General features: G+C 39.4%; 1 protein-coding gene across 2 annotated transcripts in view; it reads left to right on the top strand.

The window, feature by feature from the left end:
- Positions 1–25,593, top strand: part of GRIK1 (glutamate ionotropic receptor kainate type subunit 1) — a gene marked incomplete at both ends in the record, with an annotated part of 174,528 nt that overhangs the window by 123,232 nt on the left and 25,703 nt on the right. The window contains 5 exons of one of the 2 annotated variants that reach the window (XM_082486715.1): positions 14,066–14,173; positions 15,371–15,415; positions 18,394–18,507; positions 19,721–19,924; positions 20,530–20,753. In XM_082486715.1, the coding sequence (XP_082342841.1) occupies positions 14,066–14,173; positions 15,371–15,415; positions 18,394–18,507; positions 19,721–19,924; positions 20,530–20,753 (695 nt within the window). The remainder of the gene's footprint in view (positions 1–14,065; positions 14,174–15,370; positions 15,416–18,393; positions 18,508–19,720; positions 19,925–20,529; positions 20,754–25,593) is intronic. The other variant, XM_082486716.1, reaches the window with a different exon arrangement.

Below are 25,593 nucleotides of genomic sequence, written 5' to 3'. Positions count from 1 at the left end.
GAGCTATCTTGTTCCACAGACAAAAAAATACACGTTTTAGCTGAAATGCCTTCAGTCTTCCAAAAATTCAGCCTTTATCATGAATTTCAAATGGAAATTTTTCCTTTAGGGAAGCATGTGGAAGTGACAATTGGAAATTATGTGGAGTTTCCTATATATATTTCATCTTTTGCTCCAGTTCTTGTCCATGACAGTGTGATTCCTATCAAAGCCACATTCATTAGCACTTGTGTAGGTGGAACAGGACCCGTAGGCTGAGGTCCAAGGTAAGTGGTGGCAGCACATTGGGGCATACACCTGAAACCAGGAATATATTAGGAGCAAACTGAAAGACAAGACATGTGGTGGCTACAGAACCTGTGGAAGAGCTGTCATCACCTTCTCCAAATCTTTCTAAGTAAATTTTTCAGAGTTGCCACAGGCAATATACTACATGGTGATTCACCTACACAGAAAGCATTGAAAGTTACTGAGAGAGTACTCTCCACACAGGGTGTTTTATGAATTTTAAGGTTTCCTTGTAAGCTTCTGTCTTTGAAAGTATAAAGAAAAGACAAGAGTTACCCCAGTACTCAGGGACCTGACTTAAGAATTAAGGAAGTTTTGAGATACTTTCCTCACTGCAGCACAATCCTGGGAATACCCAGAGGAGACAGGGAAGCAGCATTAGTAAAGGTTATTTCTCTCACACTGACATCAGCCATGCTGCATTCAGCTTCCCTGTTGGGGAGGAGGTGGGAAGACTGTAACAGGAACAGTAAAAGACAGGAGAAAATAGTCCCACAAGGGTCTGTAATAAAGATGAACTTATCCCTCCCTCCCTTCTGATTTGATCTAAGCAGGAACCTTTGCTCTTGTACTTCTCAAACTCAAACTAAATGGCACAGCATTGCTACTTATACAATTTCTGGTCCATTTTAAGAATAATTATAATGAAATTGTAAGTTAGTGAAAGACTTTGTAACAATGAGTGGACCTGCATAATTCTACGCTGGTGACTACTTATTTTGGTTGGTGCTAAGTATATAGTATAAGGGCTCTGAAACCTAAGCCATAAGTAATTTCACCAAGAGCACCAAACATATCTCAACAGATCCAATTCAAAGCTTAAGCAGTTATACAGTTCACATTTATCATGTACAGCTAGCTTCTCTTGCATGGAGTGAGATATCTGAGCTAATTACTGATTGCTTTGCAGATAGTGTCTTTCATGGTCAGTAAAACACTGATTTAAATACTCTGAGAGTCTTATCTTCCCGTTTCTGTTCTAGCCAAAAAAGCTGGTTGTTAAAAGTACAGGATAAGGTTTAATAAGACAGTATTACATTTTCCATAAAGGCTATAACAGGTGTTAGAAACTAAATAGCAAATACATTTGGAATTCCTCAGTTCACTTTAGGATCTGGCTTCCTCAACAAGGGTGGATGAACTGTATAAATTAGGAATCAAGAGAATAGGTATGGAGAAAAAAAGTCAAGCAGGCAGAATGATCGTTTGGATCCACATAAATAAAATTTAATTTTACTATTTTGTGATATGGTACTGACAGTCTGCGAAGACATTTTACAGACTGGTCTAAAGAAAAATATTCTGTATTGTAGTCTAAATAAATAACTGCAATGAGTCCTGCAGGTGCTGGAGCTTAGCGAGTACTTCAATGGCTCTGTGGTGGGATTTTTGCATATTATTTTAGTGGTGATAAGAACTGCAGTCATCTCATTTGCTTTGTGGGCTAAGGCTATAAAATACCAGACTGATAGCAATAGGAAAGACCTCAGAACCTGCCTGGACATGAGCAGATGCTAAGCTGAAAAGCCTCCGACTTGTATAGCAGCTGATAGGCTGCTTGTCTCTTCACTCAGCAGATGGCAAATTAGTTTCTTTCAGCCTGTCACTGTCCTCTTGGGAAGTCAAGGTTCAGGTCTTACCTGATCCTCAGGTACACACAAGTTAACTTCCTGAAAGCAACTGGAAAGTGGTGATCCTAGGGCAAAATACTGCCTTTTGATTTATGCTAGTCTGAATACACGTACATTGGAGTCGGTTTCTGAATTCTCAGAGTATGTCAAAACAAAAGATGGCTAGTTCAATGTGAGAATACTCCTTCCTTAGCTTTAGGATTTCAGATAAGTGTACCAGGTAAGAGCAGTAGTAGATCCGCTGCCTATTTTTCTTAATGTCTAAGACTTGAAGTGCTACCAGAGAAACTATACGAGAAAAGCAGTAGCAAAAATGTTTGAGGCTACAGAATAATCAATTACAGCAACAAAAAGAGTAATCTTCTATGCTCTAAAGATTTCAGGAGCTAATGCTAATTGTAGGAAGCATTTGGAAATTTGCAGAGAAAAGCAAGCCTGATCAAAGGCCCCCAGCCCTGAGGACGGCTTTGAGGTCAGAGAGGTTATCAGCTAGCTCTTCCAAAGGAGGATATTACATAAAATACACTGTCTGGGATCAAGACTCTTCTACAATAGCTCATGAAGATCTTTTTAATGAAAAGTAAATCCTTGTCAGCAGCTTGTCTTTCTCAGTGACCTAATGTCATTGATATCTAGATGATATTTTAATCTGTTAGCCCTTATGGAAGCATTTGCAGGGAGTACATCTTACCCGTGCCTAGAAAGAAAAAGGAGGTCATTCTCTTTCTTCAGAGAGGGAATAAAGAGAGAAAGTATGATTCTACTTTTCCTAAAAGAAAAATGTGTGTAAACATGAAACAGGTGTTTATAATGCAATGATCAAATTCCCTGGTGACGTCCCCTTTAAAGCATGAGATAAGCCCAAAATAATGATTGTCTGTTACTCAATTATCACCTAAACCAATGTGAGCTCCCCTCACTCAAATCCAGTAATAATTAGAACTACTGGATAGAGAAGTATTGCAGAAGACAGAGATGCAGACTTTATCTTTAGTGACTGTATTAAATCCCCTCAAACAGAATCACACACTCAAACCTCAAAGATTAAAAGAAATCTGAAGCATTTACTTCTACATTTCAATTTATGTTGTGTTTTTGACAAGATACATTTCAAGCACACCTAGTTAGGAGAGACCAGGAGTGAGGACAATCCCTCTAGATTCTGCACTGAGTAATTGAATACAGCATTCCTTTGGTGGTGTGACATTAAAAGCTCTAAAGAATCCTCAGAGCTGAACCGATTCTTTGTGTAGGCTAATGTAAAGACCACAGAAAGCAGCAAGATTGGTGGACTTGGTCATACAGGCACTACCATAACTGTAAAACTTTCAAGCCTCTGTCTCAACTTATTTGTAATAATTCTTCTGAGTAAAGGTGTCCCAGTTAGACTGGAAAGCCAGCCTTCAAATGCCTTCAAGCTCAAGAAACTCTTTCATTAAAATTTATATTAATAAATATATTGCTATTTATATTAATAAATTTATATTAATAAATATATTGCTATTTATATTAATAAATATTGCTATTTGATTCTCTTTCCTACAAGTAATAAATATTATGTCTCATAGAACGTCTCCAGCCTGCAACAAAGCCAAGGATTAGTAAAATTGTGTCCCTTAAGAAGCCTGCTTAAATTATCACATCATTTTTCATTGCTGAAGACTTAAAATGAGACCTTAATTTAGTTATTAGTATATAAGTATGCAGGAATATAATATACTAATATACTAATATTTGTATACTAGTATACAGGAAGAGTACTGTAAATGTTGAACACATCCTACTGTTTTTAAAGCATCAAGCATTGTGTGACTCGGGTCTGTGGATGAGAGTGCTTCAAGAGTAAAATTAATAAAAGAAGAGACATATCTGGTCCTTCCCTGTACAAGAGGACGGAAACTGAGTCAGCATCAAGAAATGAAATTATTCAACAAGGACTTCTTTATTATCTTAGGTTGTTATTTTGCCTAGTTTTTGTAATTGTGATCATAATTCAGAGTGTCACTCCTGGAATTTTTTCTTCCAAACTCAAGGCATTTAAACAAATTATAGCCTTACTCTGTAGTGAAAGAGGCCTCTTCATCAGCATAATTGGGAAGACTGGGAAACAGGGGGGCATTCTAATTTCCAGTCACCACAAAAAGAGCTGGGAAAACCTGCACCACAAGAAAAAAGAGTTGAGAATCCTCTAAGTTGAACCAATTCTTCATGTCGACTAATGACGATAGAAAGCAACAAGATAGGTGGACTTGGTCATACCGGGACTACCACAACTGCATATCTTTCAAGCCTCTGGTTCACCTTATTCCTAATAATTCTTCTGAGTGAAGGTGATTCAGTGCATTAGTCACTTGCCATACTTGCCTCCAAAACCATCTGCATGACTACCTCACCTGTGCTGAGAGTGTTCAAATGATTTAGAAACTCTCATCTGTCCTGAGGTATCTGCTATATACACACTTCTTCTAGACCTGGTTGTTCTACAATAAGAAAGCAGTAGATTTCTCTGTTTTCTCACATTTTTCATGCTGTTTTGCAGCTCTCAGATCCTGGCCTTTTTCAGCACATACATGTTTAAAAGTTTATATCCTTTAAATCTCTGAACTGTTTGATGTCTACCCGGCACATTAGATGGATGGCAAGTTCCTATTCTCTCATTCTGATCCACCAGTGCAGGTGAGATCCTGTCAGTTTGGTTTTCTCTTGGTGCGGAGAAAGCAAGCAACCATCATCAGGACTGCTAGATTTCCTGGGAAGCTGCAGCATGGGGAACAAAAGACAAAACTAAGGATTTGAAGATGACATGACCACGTCCAGTTAGATTTTGTCCAAATTTGATGAGCTGGCTAACACTTGGAGAAAAGGGCAGGAACGCATAAAGTCTTGATTAACTGGTACCAAATCACAGGATGTAATTTTCTGGGGATTCTTGATAATAACTAACTAAAGCTAAAACAAACATGGAACGTCATTGGAAGAAGAAAGAACTGAAGATTTTTCATTACAGGAAAAGTAAGAATTTAAAATAAGACAGAAGGGAAAGCAATCCATCTGGGGAGATATTAATAATTTTTTTTTTGGTCATATTTGGCAGCATCACCAAACAATGGAGCTCAAAACATCTTGTAAGAGAACAGAACATTTCTTTTGTTTCATGGTCTTTTATTATTACCAAAGTCAACGTGTAAGAGTATTTTCATGGGACTAAAAATCCACAGGGTGGAACAAAAAAAGAAGTGAGCAATACAAGAGACTGGATGCCAGAAGACCCAAGAACTCCCCATCTCCTCTACTGTCTGAGGAAAGGTCTGTGTGTTATTCGCTCAATCTTTCTGCCGCACAAAAATCTTTATGCACGTGGCTGGGGAAAGAAAATATTTCAGCTCCAAAACATAAAATAGCATCTCTTCTGCTACATCTTTGGCATTGTGTTTTAGTGTTGAGCCAGTTACAGAATCTATATATACTGGCTGCAGTTATTCTCTGGGCTCTGATTCTGAAATATTTAGTTAATCCAAAGAAGCACAGTCATTTACTTTGGTAGGACTCCTCTCACCAGATAATTTGATATTAGGATTTGATCCACTTTCATTAAAACAAACATTTTTCTTTATTTTATTGTTTAAAAACTTACTTAATGTCCATGAAATAATGGATGCATTTCTGATATAAGCCTATTACTGTCTGTTACTTCGAACTGAAAACTCTTAATTAAAAGAGCAAACAAAACAACTGCTAAACTTGCATCCCATGATGATTTACTAGGAAATAAAAGTCAGATTTCCATGAAGATAATGTATGGCTGAGGTTAATGCCAATAGGGATTCCTATTCTAAAATGAAATTTCAAGTGGAAAATCGCTTAATTCATGCAATAATCTATGCACAGATTGCAAAATAGTCGTCCTAGAACTTGCATACTAAGAATACATATTGAATTGATAAAAAATTATGTGAAAGGTTCTGATAATGTGATATCTAAAATCAAAACAAGAAACCTGACTAAAAGATTATATATTTTTTTCTTCCATTCCATTTTTGCTTTCTTAAATATTACCTGGAAAGTAGGTTTGTTTATGAAAAATTAGCAAGAATTACTATAAAGTTATTTCATCTGAATATATAGAAGCTATTTTGATATTTGCTACACAAAACCTTTCTGCAGAACATATTTTATATGTCCTGTTCTACTAAAAGTGATCATAATTTTCTCCACACTGATATTTCAATTTAAGTGTTAGTGCATGGCCTAAACTAGATGATATTTGTATTGGAAAAGCTCCCAGGAACCCTAGTCACATCACCATCGAGTCATCCACTGCACAGTCTTTGCTTCAAAGAGCTTATGAGATAACTGTTAAATGCAAATGATTTAGGTTTTGGAGCAGTGTATTCTCATTGAAACAATCTGTTCCTCAACCACGCTGCCCCGTACTTACTCATTCACAGATTTTCTAACGCTTGGGTCCCATTATCTCAGGTGGAAATGACACAGTGCTTTGCACCACGTGAAGCCCCCACGGGCTTCTTGTCATCCCTGTGGTTAAATGGGTCGATGCCATTCTATTACAGACAGAACAACAGCTCAGTTGGGGAAGACATTTCCCCCTCAAGATGAAGGGTGAGAATGCCAGAGCTTTGGCTTTGGCTCCTGGCTCTGCCACAGAATCTGTGCAACCACAAGAAAATCACTTCACTCCAAAACCTGTGCCGTGGTTACCTGATAAGGCAAAACTGGTCATTTCTTGGTAGGCACTTCCAGTGAGCTGACGTGATCAGGCTGTTCACCATCCATGCTTGTAGCTACCACATCACTCTAAAACAAAAGCAGCAGGACCTAAAATCTAGGCGAAGGAGTCCTGTAGCTGGAAATGCTGATTCTCCTTTGCAAAAAGATGGATTATGGCTTTTGTCTAGTTAGTGTATTTAGTCTGTTAGCTGTGTGGAGCAGGATTTCTTTACAAACTGTCTTGCCTATGCAAGCAGTATCTGGTACAGTGGGATCCCAATCCCCATTAACACAGTAAAGTTATGCTTTCCACGTTCATAGTCAACAGCAATCCCACCCAGACACTTCAGTGACAGTCATGTTCATGCGTGGTAACACAGACTCTGCTCTTTCTAGGAAAAATCACTGGCAAGGTTTGACCTTGCCTTCCAATTCTTCATGCCCACTCCCTCATCTCTGTTATTGATGTAAAGCAAGCTGGTAGGTGTAAGCTTTAAAGGAACTCAAAGGCTTTTCAAACATATGCTCTGAAATGAATCCACCTATGCTTTTACCCTCAAGTATTCAGGGTTTATTTGTCAGATTTGTCACACCAAAAATCTTTCATATGACTACTTCTGAACGTCATTAAGTGCATCCACTGCTCTGGAAATGTGTGCTCTTGTGCAGCTCATGGAACAGCCTGTGACTTTCCTAAGAAATCCCCCTTCTCTATTTAACCACCGTTTCTCTCTCTTGTTCCAAGGCAGGGGTGTGCTCAGTCTTATAACAGCTGCCTAAACCTTTTCCTAAGAAAAAGCCTCCCCCACACCTCCTCTTTTCCATTCCAGTGCCTGGACTGTTCCAGTCCTGGACCTCTTTCGAGTAAAGAGCCTATGAAGCATCATGATTTTCAGTGGGGTAGATAAAACCCCGTAATGCTGAATGCTGAAATTCTTTTTATTACATCTGTTATGCTAGATTTGGACCAGGGTAATGGAAAAGTCATACGCTCACTCACTATATTCCATAATCCTTGAGGATCTCTTCTAATAAGAGGATTAATTGTAAGAGCTGATAAGTTGATGTGTGGCTCAGAGCACATTATGATTTCCACTATAACTAGAAGCAATACCATTAGCACTTAAATCTATCAACTGTCTCTGCAATTTTAATAAAGTGGGAGCTTCCTCTCCCAAATGGAAAGAAAACCAAAGGAAAATTAAAGTAAATTTTTCCTTGGTCGTTACCATTCTGGTTAGTATATAGTGGTATTGTTATTTACGGTTTTGGAAGATTTTGTTGTAGAAAAGTGTTCTGTGGTATCCTGAGCATGGGCCACAGTAGGTTTAGGTATGCCTATGTTTTATACATTTTTCAGTCAAGAAAAGTAGCCATCAGAAAAAGAGCTCACACACTGTCTTGTCCCTTGCCATCAAGCAACACAACCGATGTCGTCTGTATGTGTGCACTAATCACTGTCAATAATCCTGTAACCATCAGAGTTCTGCTCTGTTAATAACTCTAAGACCAAATGGAGGGGACATCATCACCCACCTCTGCATTTGGATGTCAGTTAGCACCACAGCCCTCATCAGAAATTTCAGATTATCTGTTCAAAACTAAAGTAGATGTTCACCTTCTCTATAAGCAGGTAATGCTGACTAAACAGAACAGGTCTGTCACTCTGGTATACCTGATATGCCGTTTGAGATCCCCATATGTACTCATCTGCCACCTTTTCTTAAAAGCTGAAGGATGCTGTACCTGAAGTGGCACAGAGACACTAGCACTTCAGAGTTTGCTTTGCTGTCATTCACTCTAGGTTCCTAATGTTTAGCTGAAGTAAAATGTTCTAGTGAGATCTTGGCTAAAGGAAATTACGACGTAAAGTCTCTCTCCAGGACAAGACTGGTTTCCTTTCAAGTTGCTCATCTGGGTAGATCAGCACAGAAGCAGAATGAATTGCTTAATCTCAGTCCAAACACATAATACATTCACTTTAAAGGATATATAGGTCCAAAAAGACTATGATGTTAGTATGTCTCTACCACCGTGCAATGGCAAATGAGCAAACATAATCTGCGGAGTTGAATATTAATACTTCCTGAATTCATATGGCCCATTGTCTACTTTGGGAATTTCTCCAGTCAATTGCATTAGGGTTTTTTTTTGTGTGCCCAGATGCATTGTAGGGCTTTTGAACGAAGACTGTCATTTAGCATTACACTTATATTCAAGAATAGTCTTTACATAAGATATTGTCTATCATCAGTTTATGATACTTTCATATGAAACAATAATTTGGGCTTCAGTGGCAGATGCAAAGTGTCTGAGTATCTTGCACAAAGTCAGCCTTGAGCCTGGTATTGTGCAGGGTTTTGGAGCTGAACAACAGAACGGTTCAGTTTCTGCTACAATATTGTGCTAAAATAGCTTTTCTTCTTGGCTTTTCACTCAGAAGTTTTATCAACGCCTTTTGTCTATATATTTAAAAAATTTGTTAACACTTACAACAGTTTCTCCTCATACAATTTAAAGGAGATTCAATATGTACACATATTTTGCAAGTGATGCAGTCACAGTTTATTGGCATTTGTGGGTGCATATTTGTGTTTCAGATGTTTCTTGTAACATTAGCTCCGGACCTACGTTCAAAATAAGAGGTCTTATTCATTGGACAGTGGGAACAATAAAAAGTTAAAACTTGAGTTTGGAACTCTAAAGAGTTTGCTAAAGAGATTGCTTGATTAATTACAAGTGGAAGTCTAAGGAAGAGGTTTAGGAAAACTGTTTTATTTCACAGGTTATTGGAATAAGTGGAATATTAATAAAGGAGCGGAAATGTCTGCACATTATGAAACATTATTAAACACAATATTTTAAGAAGTTAAAATAGGATTATGCCTTTGCATGTTTGTATTGCCAGGGCACTTTGAACACTTTAAAAAGGACCTTGAAAAGATTAGTTTTCTAATCTGAAAGACAACTATCCACTATTTGTCACTGTGACACTGGACTCAGAAAGAGAAAATACGCCATAGTCAAATAAAGAGTTAACTAAAATATTTGGATAAACATATATTGAGTAAGAAAAAACAAATACATAATAAAAATGCAATCAGTGTGTCTGAGAAAGATTGACACTTTTGTGCACAATAGTGCAATTCAGTATCTACAAAATTGTCTGTATCCCATTCAGGCTGTATCATAAAGCTGAATATTTACTCAGTCAATGCATTATATAAACTGTGCATTATGATTTCTTGACCTAGTTATATCTTGCTAATACAAACCTGGAAATATAAATGAGGTCTAGTAGAGGCAAAAGAAAGAGATTATGAAATGTACCTGTTGTTTTACCTTGGTAAGTCTGGTAGCAGCTGAACTAATTGATTCTGTGATTGAACTCTTGATTGGCTTTGGCTGAAACTAAGGCTGCTATAGGAATTGATTCAAGGTGATGAAGTGGAAATTGATATAAAGAGCGAATGATGGTGGTGTGAATTGATAGCAAGCTTCTGGAGTGTTTGCTTTTAGAAGCTGAGTCAGCTTCATTTTTCATTTGCTATAATTTTCCATTGAGAGATATATATGGAAACCAATACTGTCATTTGAATATTTAACCCCAGATGTCAGTTTCTAGTTGACCCAAAATCTTAATTTTTTAAAGTAGTAAAAATAGAATGTTTCACAGTTTTAATTAGGTTGCTTTGGCTATTTTTGCCACATCAGGTACCTGACAGCCATCAGAGAGGACTGAAGACTTATCTATAATCTGTTCTATATCTACTACCTTTCCAATGCTTAGTAAGAAAGGGTCTTAATAGCCGCTGGTCCTATGTGGTTTGCTTCTCAACTACCAGTTGATTCTGGATTAATTCCCTACATTGTTTAATAAACAGAAGAAAGTCATCAAAGGTTTACAGCTTGGAAATAGGAATTATGATTATATGATAAAACTCGGTATTGAAGACTGTGAGACCTTATTTTGAACCTCAGCTGAACACTGACTTGCCCTGCTGCCGCAAACCAAACTCCCAAAAGAACAGCATTCCCTCAAGGTTCTCTTGTCAGAGGCAGCCTGCAACCCTGCATAAATAAGATCTAAGACAAGCAAAGGATGTTACAAACAGAAGCCACTGAAAATCACATTTTTTAATTAAGCTGCAAGCTATACTCAAAATTCTACAAACAAAATCGGAAACACATTCTCTCTGCAAGAGTTTCAAATCGGGCCCTTATTTCCTCTAATATTAAAGCAAGGACAGAGTGCAAAAATGCAATTTCTTTTGATGAATTACATGATTAGGTTCCGATTCAACTTTTATTATATCCTGTAACATTTAACATGCAGTGTCACCAGAAACATTAAAATTGCTATAAATCTTGCGTATAAAAGCATGAAATCTCATTGCTGTGTTAAACAGTCGTGCGGTTTCTGACTATTCAGAAAGTTCTGCTTCGTTTCCGTTTGTTAATTGCATTTAAGAACTGTGCAACTGCTGCCTATTCTGTTTGCCTGAACACAGTGCCTAATAGGCACCCGCATCCTTGATTTACCTGACAGGCATCCACAAGTGGTGGTATACAGCTATGATTTTGGAGCAATGGCACATTTCGCTCCCTTTGCATGTGGCAGGCAGTTGTGGTTTAGGACTCAAATCACACCAAAAGCTCGGAAGTTTTACTGTAGACTTCAGAAAGCCTGACTGTACGTTACTAGCTCATCCCTCCCTTTGTTTCTTAAGGAAAACCTTTGCTTCTGATCAGGAAAGAATCATCACCTGTCTGTCTAGATGTGCTGCACACACAGGTGCCACAACTGTCTTGAAGTCAGAAATTAAATTATGCTCAGAGGACTCAAACCCCAATGTTTTATTTTTATTTAAAATAAAAATCAGAAATTCAATTTAGAATTCCAATGGTATTTGAAGCATCTGCCTCACAAAAAACCCTTCAACATTTAAGTTTAACTTTTCTGAGAAACACTCCCTGACGCCTGTTTATAATTTAAGTCACATTTGGGTCATTATTTGATGGTCTAAGTGGGGCTGAAGTTAGACAAAGGCTGTAAGCACTCCTCTGCTACCTTGAAATTTAAGCATAAGCCTGTGCAGCTTATAACATCTTTTCCTTCCTTTTTTTTTTTTTTTAGTGTGGCGGTAGAAGCACCAATGATTATTTTCAAAAGCAAGCTAGCATTTCACCATATAGATCTTTTTTACAAGAACGGAGATGTAGGCTCCTGATACCATTTCCAAAAATAACATATTGGCTCCTTTATTCAAGATCATATCACGTTAGCAGAGAAGCTGAGCATCTGATATGTAATCAATAAATGTGAGCATTTCACAGAAGCAAATTGCCCTCTGAGGAGAAATTGATTTCTAAAGATCATATTTTAAAAAATGTTCCATCTTTATGAGTAAGAGATAGGGGTCATGTCAGAGTAATAAAAAGACAGACTGGAAAAGAAATATTATATAATGAAACGCATTCATACGTGTCCCCTCTTGCTATCTTAATTATATCAGCATACAAACCCACAAGTCTTTCACCGTTTACAGCTGAGATTTTCGTATGTTCCCGTGTCATTAAGATGGAAAGTCTCATAGAAAGTTTGTTGCATTTGCGTTTTTCCATTCTTGTATTACTTGAGCATGCTCAGAAATCCTGCTATACTTCTAACAAAATTCTAGATGGACTAGATTTGTCTGAGACACATGGTGATAACACCCCAGCATCTGAGATTAAATCCTGCAGATTCAGAGCTAGAATTTAGGTTTAACAGGAAGGGGAGACACCATCCTGTAAATCTGTTGATTTTTACTGCATCTTTCCTTATGTCATCCGTCTACAACAAGTTAAATGAAGCAAATAAAAATGCTCAACAGAAGAGCTTGTAATTTAAGAATTATATGGCTGACACACATGAGGAAACTCTGCCATCATTTATCATCAGCCTTTCTCTTATCTTTGAAGAATTTAATCTAATGTGGGAGCTCCCCAAAATAGATTACAAAAATCATCTGCAGTTTTAAATCCATCAAATACTTTCTTTTATAGATAAGCTTCAGCTTTGGGGACAAAATGGGGGCTATATGAGAGACATATAGCTCTCATTTAAAAGAAAGTGAGCTTTCTGGGAAGCCTACAAGATACAGAAAACTTAAATTGCAGAGCAAGTTAGTTCTGGACATTGATCCTGCTTCACTGAAGAAGCGTTCCCCAGCCCAAGGAATCATCATAGCTATACAGACTGATGTACATAGTCCATCACTTTAACTTATTCCTGATGGTAACGTTTAAAACAAGGAAAATGTGATTTCACCTAATTATGATAGATCAGTAAACTGCTGCCTGGACCAAAACCGATCATTTGCAACTTGTATGCTGTACTTCAAACACACATGTACAACTTGCGTGTACCTTACACTACAAAGTTTTATTAAAAGTCTCTGCAGCTGCGTGCATTTGTCCTGAAAGCCTGCTTTTAGAGCCATCATCATTGTGCCATCAACATCTGTGAGCACAGGCGGTGGCAGTGCTCCTATTAGGAATGATACACCTCATTTGCTTACTTGGGAACTTGTGTCCTCTTCCTTGGTGATGCAAACTGAGTAGGGGTTAGTGAAACAATTTACCTGGGATTTGCAGCAAAGTCCAAGGACATTAGGAGTCCCATGCGGGTGGGTGAGATTTAACCGCAACCTGTCCAAGAAACCAAGTAAGAATGACAAAAATCCTTCTTTCATTTATATCTTCCTGGAAAATCTGGATTTCTGGGCCCTGAGTGGCAGAGGCAGTGTCTATCACACAAGACTAGGAGATGCACAACTGAAATGTTGAGAGAGCTTTAGTGATTTGGGATGGTTAGCTACCTTTGTTCATTGAAGACCCTCTGGAGATTCCCGTTCCGCACTGATTGCTGTTTGTTACCCATTCATCATGGAGAACATAAGAGGTCCGGGCTGGGGTAAAGAGGATCACTCCAGGGAGGCTGGTGGATGTAGACTGTCATATGCCAAGTTTCAGATCCAAAGATGGACAAAGCAGACTACTTTTTTAATTTCTTAGTGAATTCTTATGCAATGCAAAACTGCCTTGTCTTTGAGCACATGTAATACATATTTTACTCTCTCATTCTCTCTCTTCAGTATATCATTTTATGTACAGTAGTAGACATATGTAAATCAATATAGATAAACTATCACAAACTTGTGCCTGATTGTAAAATACAAAAAATATTGAAGAGAAACTAGATAACAAAAAAGTTGAAGAAGGTGGTTTTTATCAAAGTAACAAAGCCACATACATTTAAAAAACTACTTGCAAGTGATTCAATGCTACGGTTAATTTACAATGCTGTATTTGTTATGGCTTCAGAGTAGTTCCTACTAATCACTACAGGGAAGAGTGTTTTTGTGTTCACACAGGCACGGTGGGATGGCCTGACAGGGCGCATAACCTTCAACAAAACGGACGGCTTACGGAAGGATTTTGATTTGGACATTATTAGCCTCAAGGAGGAAGGAACAGAAAAGGTAACCAGATCATTTGTAAAATGATGACAAAAAGCCAGGGGGGTAGGAAAGTCCATTCTCCACAGCTTAAATCTCCTGTGCTTGGGGTAAAAACCATTATTCGCAAGATTATTTAAGTCAAAGTTAAAACAGAGCTACTAAGATTGTTTTATTATTTTACAACGTGTACCTTGCAGTTCAAAGTATGGGGTAGGAATTTGGGACTGGCAATAACTATCTGAATGGAAATAATTATTTTAAGTGCACATTATCTTCAGTTCATGCCACTGTAATTTAGTGTGTTAAGTTCATGTATATAGATAAAACCTAGACTTATCTAACATGTACTTCTTTTAGTACATGTGACATGAGGGAGAGAGGAAAGAAGGTGCTTGAGTAATAACCTCAAAAAGAGTTGAGATATTAAAAATTCTTCATGTTTTTGAGATTAGATTGGTTCTTTTTCCTTCACATCCTTAACTGCTTATCATAAATTGTGCTGAAATGGTGACACTACAGGGGACTGAATTGTAGCATCTTTGTTTGAAAACAGAAAGTTCTGCATGATAAAATTTCAGAAATTGGTACTGCATTCAAACAAAAGATAAATAAAATTCACGTTCCTTCAGGACACTCAGGGAAGTATGCCTCTGAAAAAAAAAAATCCATGTCAAAGGATCTTGTTTTCCTTACTTTACCACTTATAAATTCTCCTGAAGATGCAGAGGTGTAAGGCAGGGAGCGCTCCTTGACTTGCAGAGTCCATAGGAAAGAGCCCAAAGCCACGGACGCTTCTGGCCATGTTTCATGCTAGCTGGACGACGCTGCTGCTGGCATCCGATCCCCGCTGCAACCAACCTGGGTCTGTGCTGGAGACCGAAGAGGTGCTTGGGGAGCCCTGGAGGGAGACAGGACGGCCTGGCCCTGGCCCTCAGCCACCAAACATGGGCTCCCGACAGGCACCACAGGGCTCCCTACACCGCTGCCTAGGAGGTGGTTGCTGTCAGTGTCCAAAAATCCCTAACACAGGTAATACCATCAGCTCATGTCGGCTGAAGACAGCGTTGTCCCTTGCTCTGCGTACTCTGGCTTGACTCCAAATGATAATTGCTAATGGGTTAATTGAGACTTTAAATGTAATTGCTCCTGCACAGCTTTCCAGTCTGGTTCTCTTTTCATTTTTAATGAAGCACTATGTTTATCTTTCTCTGTACCAAGGCTGCTGGCGAGGTTTCTAATCATTTATATAAAGTGTGGAAGAAGGTTTGTACACAGACAGGTGATGCAAAAACCTTTGGGCTGGGTCTTCAGACTCATCCTTTGGGTTTTGACAGTGACTCTCATATCGCAGTTTAGAGACAACAGTCTATTCGAGAGTATGAATTTTTCCAGTAGAATAAGTTTCATCCCAACTTGAGACACTGTTAATTCCAAATAGTAAAAAGGCCTTGGCAACATTCAGCTTTTTCACCAATTTTTTTTTTTAGTTATTATTATTTTATTTCTTGGGAGCTGTGCCTCTCCCCTCTGAGTAGAGGCTCCTGGCTGGAGCAAAAGCAGTCCTTTACTCAGCTATTATCAGGAAGGATCCTGATTCACCTAAGATTCACCATGAGTGGTAAATTTACACCATTTCAAGTGTGTATTAACATCAGCAAGGACTGCTCTAAAGTGCAGGACTGGGGGCGTTTTTTGCCTCCCACAAAATGCGTACTGTGCAGGCAAAGTTCGAGTATTGTTGACTCAAAATTTTGATGAGTGTGTTATTAGCTCCTTACAGAAAAGAATGTAGATGATTAAGTGGGTGCTGTCATTCACTAACATATGGAAATTGGAACTAAGCTTGTTTATAAAAGATCTAAATTACCCCAGGAATCTCAGCCCTCTTTTAACATGAGGTGCCTCTGCCTGGTGGAAAAGGCACCAAAGTGGGAATCAGAGACCAGTTCCATGTGCTGTTCCCCAGTGGAGGTACAACCCACGGTTGCCATTCTGTAAGGAGAAGATAACAATTGCATTCACTCTGTTTAAAGTTCTCTTGAGTCACAAGATAAAAATTTCTCATAACACTTAGAATTATATTTTATATATATTTCACACAAATCTTATTATTTCCTACCCCTCCCACATACACGGTTAAAAAAGGTTTTGGTTTTGTGTTGTTTTGGGAGGGATTTTAATGCTACAGAGTAGACCAGTGCAAAACAAGCTATAGCACTCTTTTCGTGTTCTTATAAAGCACATATTTAATAACCTTGTTTTAATCTTCAGTGAATCAGGTTAAGGCACAAAGGCCCCCATTTCCCTCATTACTGAAGAATAGATCATCCTACCTGACATGCAGAACGCTATTGAACCAATCTCTCTTTTGACTCTGGGCATGTCGTGCTACGCTGAATTGATTTAAACCAAATTACAATTGGTTCAGAGCACAGGCTCACCGAGAAGAGCTTATGACACCTCTCAAACTTGTCACTAAACTGCAATAAATCCCCTGGATTCACCATAGTGATGTACTACCTTGGCCTCATTCTTCCAGTGCCCCTCCGACCTCCTCCATTGCTCTAATCAAGGTTGACCTGCGGTGTCATTCTTTTATCCAGACGTAGAGTGGTCCCCTGGTGTATTTTGTATGCACTGTGACTGTGTCGCTCCATGCTCTTCATGGTTGTTCTCCTCTTCCCTGCTGCCAGCCGATAAAAGCATATCAAGTCAGTGACAACGAGCAGAACGGGTTTCTGATTAACTCAGCCACCTTGGTGCAAATTCAAGGACACCGGTTATTTACTATATATCTGGCACAGGCTATCATAATATCCAATGTTTATTTCATGTGTACTTTCCAGATGAGTTTCCTGGTTTAGTTTTGGAAACAAAGGGAATGACTAATAAAAGGCTTGAAAAAACAATTTTTAAAAAATGGCATGACTATCCCCGTTAAGCATACTTTGGAAAAAAAGTTTGTGAAAGGTGAAAGCAATGGCACCCACGGACACAGACCCAAAGCTTGTTTGAAATTATACACTTATTACCCCAAATAAACACTCAGCAGGCACAAACTAATCTGCTGGGTTTGGTACAAAGGCAACACCATCTCTGCCTCAGTTAACAACCAAAGGAAAAGGGTCCAGCCTGGGTCTGAAATGACTGAGCAGATAGAGACCTTGAGTACACAGGAGAAGTCAGTGGGTTTTGTCTCAGACTTACTCGGCAGCTTCGCTGGCAATCCCAGCAGGGATCATCTTAAAGCACAGCCCTCCTGGGTAGAGCTGAAACGTACAGGCAGAGCAGCCGGCAATATGAATGGCTCTGTGGATGGCCGATGTCAGGCCCTAAAGCCATCCGTCTGGTGCTCCCCACAAATGTCCAGTATAAACCAAACTGCCTGAGCCAGCCCCTTGCCTTGGGTTTTCTCACATCAGCCCTCAGCCAAGCTGTGTATGTAAATCCAAAGGTAAAAAAAACCCTGAAGATGCTTTCAAATTGCATTTATGTTAAGTAAATATTTATCTGAATAAATCAACATGGTTACAATTTCTGCCCTCACAAGGTGTAGACTCAAATCCACTGAAATCATGAAGATCTTTCCCTTAAGGCTTTGGTTTGGGCATTAAATACAGGAATTCTTCATTATCTCCGGAGCTAGAAAGGAGCAAATACTCATCAGTGGGTGAAATGGTATCACCTTGCTAGCTCTGTCATATATAGTAGTCAAGAAATGACAGAATAATCTTTGCTAAACCTGCTGAAGGCACAGTAGAAGCAAAAGGCCAGTGCATCCATCAGCCTGCTTCAACGTATTTAATCAAGCTTTTAATCTGTTGTATTGGAAGAGAGAGGTCTTGCCATACGTTTCAACTCTACCATTTACAAAAGTAAAAAAAAAAAACCATAAAAATAGACATTTGACATTTTTTAGCAGGACACAAAGTCAACGTGTTCCACTTCTGTAGCAAATTGGCTAATACACCACTGTATTGACATGCCTTACACTCTTACAGCTTACTCATTTCCACCTGCTTTTGAAAGGGCGGTGTGTTCCCTGTGTTTTCTAAATCAGCCATTTGATGTTGCTGCCTTATTCAGATCTACAGCCGTCTCCCTCCTCTAGCATTTCGTACTGCTGGTGTCTCTTTCTGTGGTGGCTAGAGCCAGTGCACTCTTCCTAGGCGGTGAACATTTAGGGAAATATTTCAGCTTGCTGCTGCCGGGCAGCCGTTCACCTGCTCTCTTCTGCGCAGATTGGGGTTTGGAACTCATACAGTGGCCTTAACATGACGGACAGCAACAAGGACCGATCGACCAACATCACGGATTCCTTGGCTAACCGGACGCTTATCGTCACCACCATTTTGGTAAGTCTCACTGGGCAGAGGTGACACCACCAGCCGCGGTGCGGGATGCAGGTGTTGCTGATGGTGGGTTGCAGGGCTCTCTGCAGCTGCCTTTGCCACCTCTGCCCTGCACTCCAGGGCTGTTTTCCTCCACGGTACACAATGTTTTGTTAAAGTACCCTGTTTTCAAGCAATTTTTTGGATTTAGACTCAGAACCAACATACACATTCATCCATGCACAAGATGGATTCAAAAATACCTCATTGTCAATGAAAGACTCTCAGGGACCCCCACCTCAAAAATTGTTTAGCTTACTTCAATATTTCAGAGATGACCCCTGCATGCTTTTTTTCCCAGAAGAATTAACGCACACAAATACTCGGCTTTGCAGTCAGTGCTTATACATCCTTCCCTTTTACTGAAAATGAGATGAGGAGGACTGAAAGAAAGTAGCAAACAGTGGATAGACAGATTGAGGTATGTCCTCACTGTGATAAATGGAATATACGCAACTAGGTATTCACGAGTTGTTTGCCCTCATGCTTTCTGCCTGGCCAGTAATGCCACTTTCAATTATTCTGCCTAATTCCTCAGGAGAGAAAGAGCTCAAAGTTTCCCTCTACACTCCTCTTTATTGCCAGAGGTCTTTTGCCACGTTAAACTGATGAAACCCGCTTGCCCTGATCTTCTATCCAAAATCCTTTAAAAAGAAAAGCAACATGGTACTTTGCAATCTACCTAACTGCTCTCCAGTCTCTCATATAAATATCTGCTCCTCTCATATGAATATCTGCTCAACTTATAGCTATTCTATTCATATGAAGATTTTTTTCAATAAAGATTTATGTCTCACAGAGTATCAAGTTTTAGGTTCTCCTTCTTCTGTTATTTAGGTTTCTCTCTCCCTCAACATCCCTTCCTGTACCTTAGGGTGGGACAATGTAGAGTGCAGATCTTGGATCTGATTTTGGAGCTGCTAAGCACTACCTTAATTAAAGCTCATGGGAGCTTTGAATGCTCTGTTCCACTGAAAATTAAGGCCCTTATGCTTATCACTAATTGATTCACTCAACTTGTTAACACACCTAAACCAGCTTTTAGTGGACATGGTAAATTACTGATTTCTGTCTAATTGCAATCCATTTATAAAATATTCACATAATTTAGAGAAACTGATAGAATCTGAAATGAGACTCATTTCTATTGCTACATATCTACTGTCTTTTTCTATAGGAAGATCCCTATGTTATGTACAAGAAGTCTGACAAGCCCTTGTATGGAAATGACAGATTCGAGGGTTATTGCCTGGACTTACTAAAGGAGCTGTCAAATATTTTAGGCTTCATCTATGAGGTCAAACTAGTTTCTGATGGTAAATATGGAGCCCAGAATGACAAAGGAGAGTGGAATGGGATGGTCAAAGAACTCATAGATCATGTAAGATTGAATCCTCTCTTTATTCTCCTTTTGCCTGTGGTATTTTATATCAAGCCAGCCCAAATGAAATGTTTACGTTGGTTTTCCTTTTTTTAGAGCCCCTGATCTGTCTTTATTGCCACTTGTCAGAGTAGGGAGTCACATCAGTATGTCTGAACCAACCGTTCGCGTGCGTTGGGGGGAAACTCCATCTGTGGTGGGCAGCGGGTACTGAGCTAGCACGGGTCCTGCCCACCCTTTGGCTGCAAACTCCAACGGCAAAGGCGGAGCTTCCAGCTCACCTCTGATCTGTGGATGCCGTCCCTGCCCAGAGGCTCTGGCAGTCCTCACTGGCAGTCTGCCCTATTGCACAGGACTGAGCTCCACGTCCCTGGTCATACCTCTCCTACTCACGTGAGAGTCACTAATATCCCTCTGCCTGTAAAAAGAGGAAATGAATATCATGTACCAAGTAATACCCTCGCAATGTTAAATTTTGTTGCACATTTCAGATTTATGGTCAAATTTGGTTTAGCTTTTTAATACTTGGGAGAAAAATTGGAAAGAATAGTAGTGCCTTTGCTGAACATGAAAAAGAATGAGTATTTTCTCATTTGTGTTTTCAGAAAGCTGATCTGGCCGTTGCTCCTCTCACTATTACCTATGTAAGAGAGAAAGTAATTGATTTTTCCAAGCCCTTCATGACGCTGGGAATCAGTATCTTGTACCGGAAGCCCAATGGGACAAACCCTGGTGTTTTCTCCTTTTTAAACCCTCTTTCTCCTGATATTTGGATGTATGTTCTCCTAGCCTGCCTTGGAGTCAGTTGTGTCCTCTTTGTCATTGCAAGGTAAGTCAGAGGTGTAGTTTTAGATGCATCCACATCAACTACCTGTACTCCCATAGGTGTTGCGTGGGCTCTGCAAAGTAGATATAGTATAATACTATCCTAAGGGTTTTATCCAGTCCTAAAACATAACGTTCTAGAAAGTCTCTTGGTATTTTCACATCAACACTGCTATCACTTTCATATATTACAATGTGATGAGATTTTACTTTCCTTAAGGGCTGAATGGAGAGAAATATCCAATGAAATGTGTCAGCCTTTCTTTGTCAGTACACAACACCTCAGCAGACTATATGTTGAAAAGCAGTTTATATTACTTGCATGTAAGCACTTTTCCACTAACGGTGCGTACAGTTAAAAGGTAAGAAAGAGGATGGGAACATATTTTTGCTGAAAGATATTAATTAGCTCAGCTAATTTCCCCTTGAAAATACAAGACAACGTGACCGGGAACCTAAGGGGACAATCTGCAAGGTGAAGTATACCCAAGGCTCTCTCCCCACGCTGTCCTGAGTCGCACCTTGACTGTCAGTGGCAGGTTCCCTGTGATGTCCCTTTTCAAAACCAGCAGGAAACAAGCACACACCGCTTTTCCAAACGAACCCAAAGCTCATAAAGTTCTCAAAGGCAGGAGTGCCACAAGGTTTCTGGACCAGTGGAACAGTCACATCTCCAGAGGGGCAGCTGAACACTCTATAGCCATATCATTGAACTTCACCTTGAAAATTCTAGACAGCTGGTATGGTTTCACAAACTGGATACAAACCACTTACTGTGGCCTCAGAGACCATGGACCACAGTCTGGGAGCCAGTTTCTCTAGGGCTTTGAACAAGAGCAAAGCAAGCATGAAAGAAAATGAACTTAGAAACTTGTTAGAGGAAACTCCTGCTTTAGCAGGGAAGTTGGACTAGATGATCTGTAGAGGTCACTTCCAACTCTGAAAACTCTGTGATTCTGTGATTCCATGAAATTGGTCATTTGAGGCATTCTTTTTTCTATACTCCTCAATAAACCTGGACTATGAACTGGCATAGTTATTGTCCTTTACTTTAGATAGTGGCCTTGGAATTTCATTTCCAATTCTGTTTATTTGATCTCATCCCATCCTTCATTTTTTCCTTTTCATAATTTAAAACTTAAATATTTTTACTAGAGCTTCACAGAGATTCATGTTTTGGTTCTATTTACCGAGGATCCCTAATCAAGCCTTTCTGCACTTCTGTTATTGTATTGCATATACATCAACAATATATTCCACATTAATAAATTACATGGAAAATAGCCTGAGAAAACATTTATATTCTGAAATATAAGAACTGAAGTGATGTATCATTGGAAGTCCACACACTCCCATCACAGCAAAAGTAACAAAAATGCTTCAGTTTTTATTGCAGATGATGGCATTCAACTTTAAGAAGTAAGCAATAATATATATATTCCAATGTATACATACATATACCTCATTCAAAGGTCATAAAATAATTCTAATCTGAATCGTTAATTCTGATAATATAGCACATTGTGCCTGACTTCCACTTCTGTGTGAGCCAGGTCGAATGAAGCCCTTGCTGCTTTTCCTCCAATTCACTGGTTTTTTTCCAATAAAAAGACACAGCCCTGCAAAACCTTTATTCACAAGAGCTGTTCTGCTGAGAGGGACTGGCCTCGAACATACATTTCTCTGTGGTCGACCCTTGTTCCAGATGGACAACCTATGGGAATGCTTTGCTTGTTTGCATGTTTCTATACCAGTACCAAAGTATAGAAGTTTATGGGATTTGCTTTTTCCTTGAAATTGCTGAGACTGTGAAAAAGGAGGAGGGAATTAGAGGAGGAGAGGTCATGGGTTAACTTATTAGTGTTGGCCTTAGGTAAAAGAAAGAGTTCATCCATCCCTAGCAGCTATGGGTCTGTATACAATTAGTCATGACTTCCCAGAAGTTCTTGCAATGGCTCACTGTACCATAAATAAGAACTCTTACTGTACGCAAATCATGATCTCATTCATGACTAATATTAAATCTGCTCGACTGTGACAGATTGACTTTTCTGCGGTTGTGTGCCAAGACTAAAAACATCCCACAGTCCTCTCCACCTCAGAACAGGCAGAAGGGAAAACAAAGCCTGAGTTACCCTCGGCACTTTTCTTTTTTAAAATAACAGCATCAAGTTTGCAAGAATAAATAAGCATCGGGGTCCTCTGTCTGCTCGCAGAGCTGCCTACATGCAGACGTGTGGCCAGGAGCAAACCAAAGGGAAACGCACAGTGCTCACAAATCATCAGCTGTGAAACCTGTTTTCTCTCTTGGCTGTTAAATATTGCTCCAAATCACAGTGTAGCCTTTGGACAAGTCCATAGGTTCGTCCTGTGTAACTGTGCTATGTTTTGTTTCTTAAATCTTTCTAAAAAGCAGTAGTTCCAGGAGCAGTGTAACTAATGAAGCCTGATTTCCCTACAGATTTGTGTCTCATGGTGGATTGTGATCGCCAGTTGAAGTTTGTTTGTCTGTTTGTTTGCTTTCCCTGCAGCTGAAGGATTTATAGGCGATCTTTCCCATGCGGATTAAGTAATACGTAACAAGTTGTGAGCTCATCCTGCAGCTTCTTTCCTGCTGGGGCTACTCCTGCACTGTTTCACAACACTTGTAGCAGCATAATAACCTCTAAGGCCTCTACCTATTTGTCAAATGTGGCTAAAATTACCTAAAAGGCTTACACGTCATTAAAGGTATAGACCCACACACATTCATAATACACGGCACAGAACCCGACTTGTAACAACTTAAATATATCGGGTTTGCATATCATTCTGATAACCCACCTATTTTAGGAAAGGAGGAAAAGAACCCATTAGTTCAGCGAAATAGTTAACGTAATTTTCTGAATGTTTGAATTTTTTCTGACATAAATGCTTTTTTTGAACTGATGCCTAAAACCGGTGCCTAATTAGATTGTGGCTATGCAGGCTGAAGTACACAAAAATGTGTTCACATGTCATCTTAATTTACTTTAGACTTTATAAATTTTAATTTACTACAAAATCTAAGCCATTCTTACAGTCTGTGTATAGACCTGTTCACGTCTCTAAATATGTCAAGATTTCTGTAACATTTGCCAGGTGTTTCAGCAAATATAGGTTAGATTGGTTTTAAGAACCTCAGGAAACATCCACTTTTTAACACTGCCATAGTAAATTGAATGGCTAACAGTATTTTGACATCAATTCATGGAAGACAAATACTTGGGAATAATTTTCATAGACTGGGATAATCTTCCAGTTATTTCTTCAGACTTTTTGGCAGCTGAATAATTTCTCATTTGTCTTTGAGCCTTATGTAGCCCTGTCATTGTTAAAATAATTTTTAAACTCAAACACTGAAGTTTTTATCACTGTGAAGGGTTACAGACTGACGAAGCTCTTTTCCTACACTGGCAGTGGATGAACAAGGCGTTTTCCGCCCCAAATTCCCTTTACTGCTAATACCATATCAGCTGTGCTGTTGATGTTGATGGTAGAGCTAGGTAGCTGAGGTAACCACCTTTGGTGAATAATGTCACACAGAGCCTATACAAGAAGGTGCTTAGGTGACCTTGAGTATCTTGTCTTTATCAGAAACCTCAGCATAGCTACTGCTGAAGGTCCAAAGGGGAAAATAGCCAGGAAAACAGAAGGCCTGAGCAGTGAAACAGAGCAGAATTGTAAGCCAGCCTCTTCTTAAAGCTCAGCACAGCATAGAAACACAAGAAGAAAATCAGCTTTGTTTCAATGTGAAAAAGAAACATATACCCTAGTACCACATTAAAATATATACCCAGAGCTATAAAAATCTTTCCAGTCTGGCAGAAAGAGTTTTGCTGCCAGTATTTTCTTGTTACTTGCTAACAGCTGCCATTTCGCTCTTTTGGTGATGGAGACATTTGCGTCCAACCTACTGAACATGGTGGTTGTCTGAAATGATGTAAGATCCCAGCCTTGGGCTTCCCAGTCAGGTCAGGTCAGGCAGAGTTATTTGTACACCTTCTTACTGTCCCGTGTTAAGACTCTAGGACCCTGTGGGTGAGCGCTTAGCACAGCATCTCTTCACTTCTATGGCAGTTGGCAGCTCAGGCAACCTACAGGCCCAAATTCTGGGTCTCTTGTTAAGGATGTGTTTCCCCACATGGGCATGAACGGAGTCAAGACCACGTTCGTTACTACGCAACAGTTGCTTCCATTATTCTGGCACAAATTTTAAACATATAACTTGATGATTGCTTTTCTTTGAACTGGTGTATGCAGAACTATCGTATCTTGAATCTGAAAACTGTGTCTTTTGTTATAATTTTTAATACTATCATACTAGTAATGGTAATATTGTGCAGCTAATGGCATCCTAAGCTACATACTGTTTCAGTTAGTGGGTTCATTACTACCAGAGCTCATTACTTCAGCTAAGCAAGGCACTCTGCTTGCAACCGTGCATAAATTCAATGCTTAATTATATTGTTGAAACAGTAATTAAAATGTATTGGCATGACATCGTCAATTAAAGCTACATTCATAAACTTCATGAGGAAGCGTGCAGCAAGCCACGCAGCAGTGGGAAGCAACAGCAGGCAAGGTACCTTGGGGAGAAACGGTCCTTAATGTCCCTCTGCCAAGTGTCACGCAGAGCAGAAGGGGCACGGTTTGCAGTTGCAGGACGGTGCGTGGGGACCAGAGCAGAGTTCTTCCGTTAAAGGCAATCCTCTGCCTAATTCTCTCCCTGCAATGCTGACAATGTGGCCCTATGGCTTTCAGGCACTGCAATTGCTCCCAAACGCCTTCAAACGATCGGCAGCTTTTTTTTTTTCCCGCTGCCG

This window comes from Vanellus vanellus (assembly GCF_965231255.1).
Source record: "Vanellus vanellus genome assembly, chromosome: 1".
Classification (NCBI taxonomy): domain Eukaryota; kingdom Metazoa; phylum Chordata; class Aves; order Charadriiformes; family Charadriidae; genus Vanellus; species Vanellus vanellus.
This window is presented reverse-complemented; position numbering and strand designations above follow the sequence as displayed.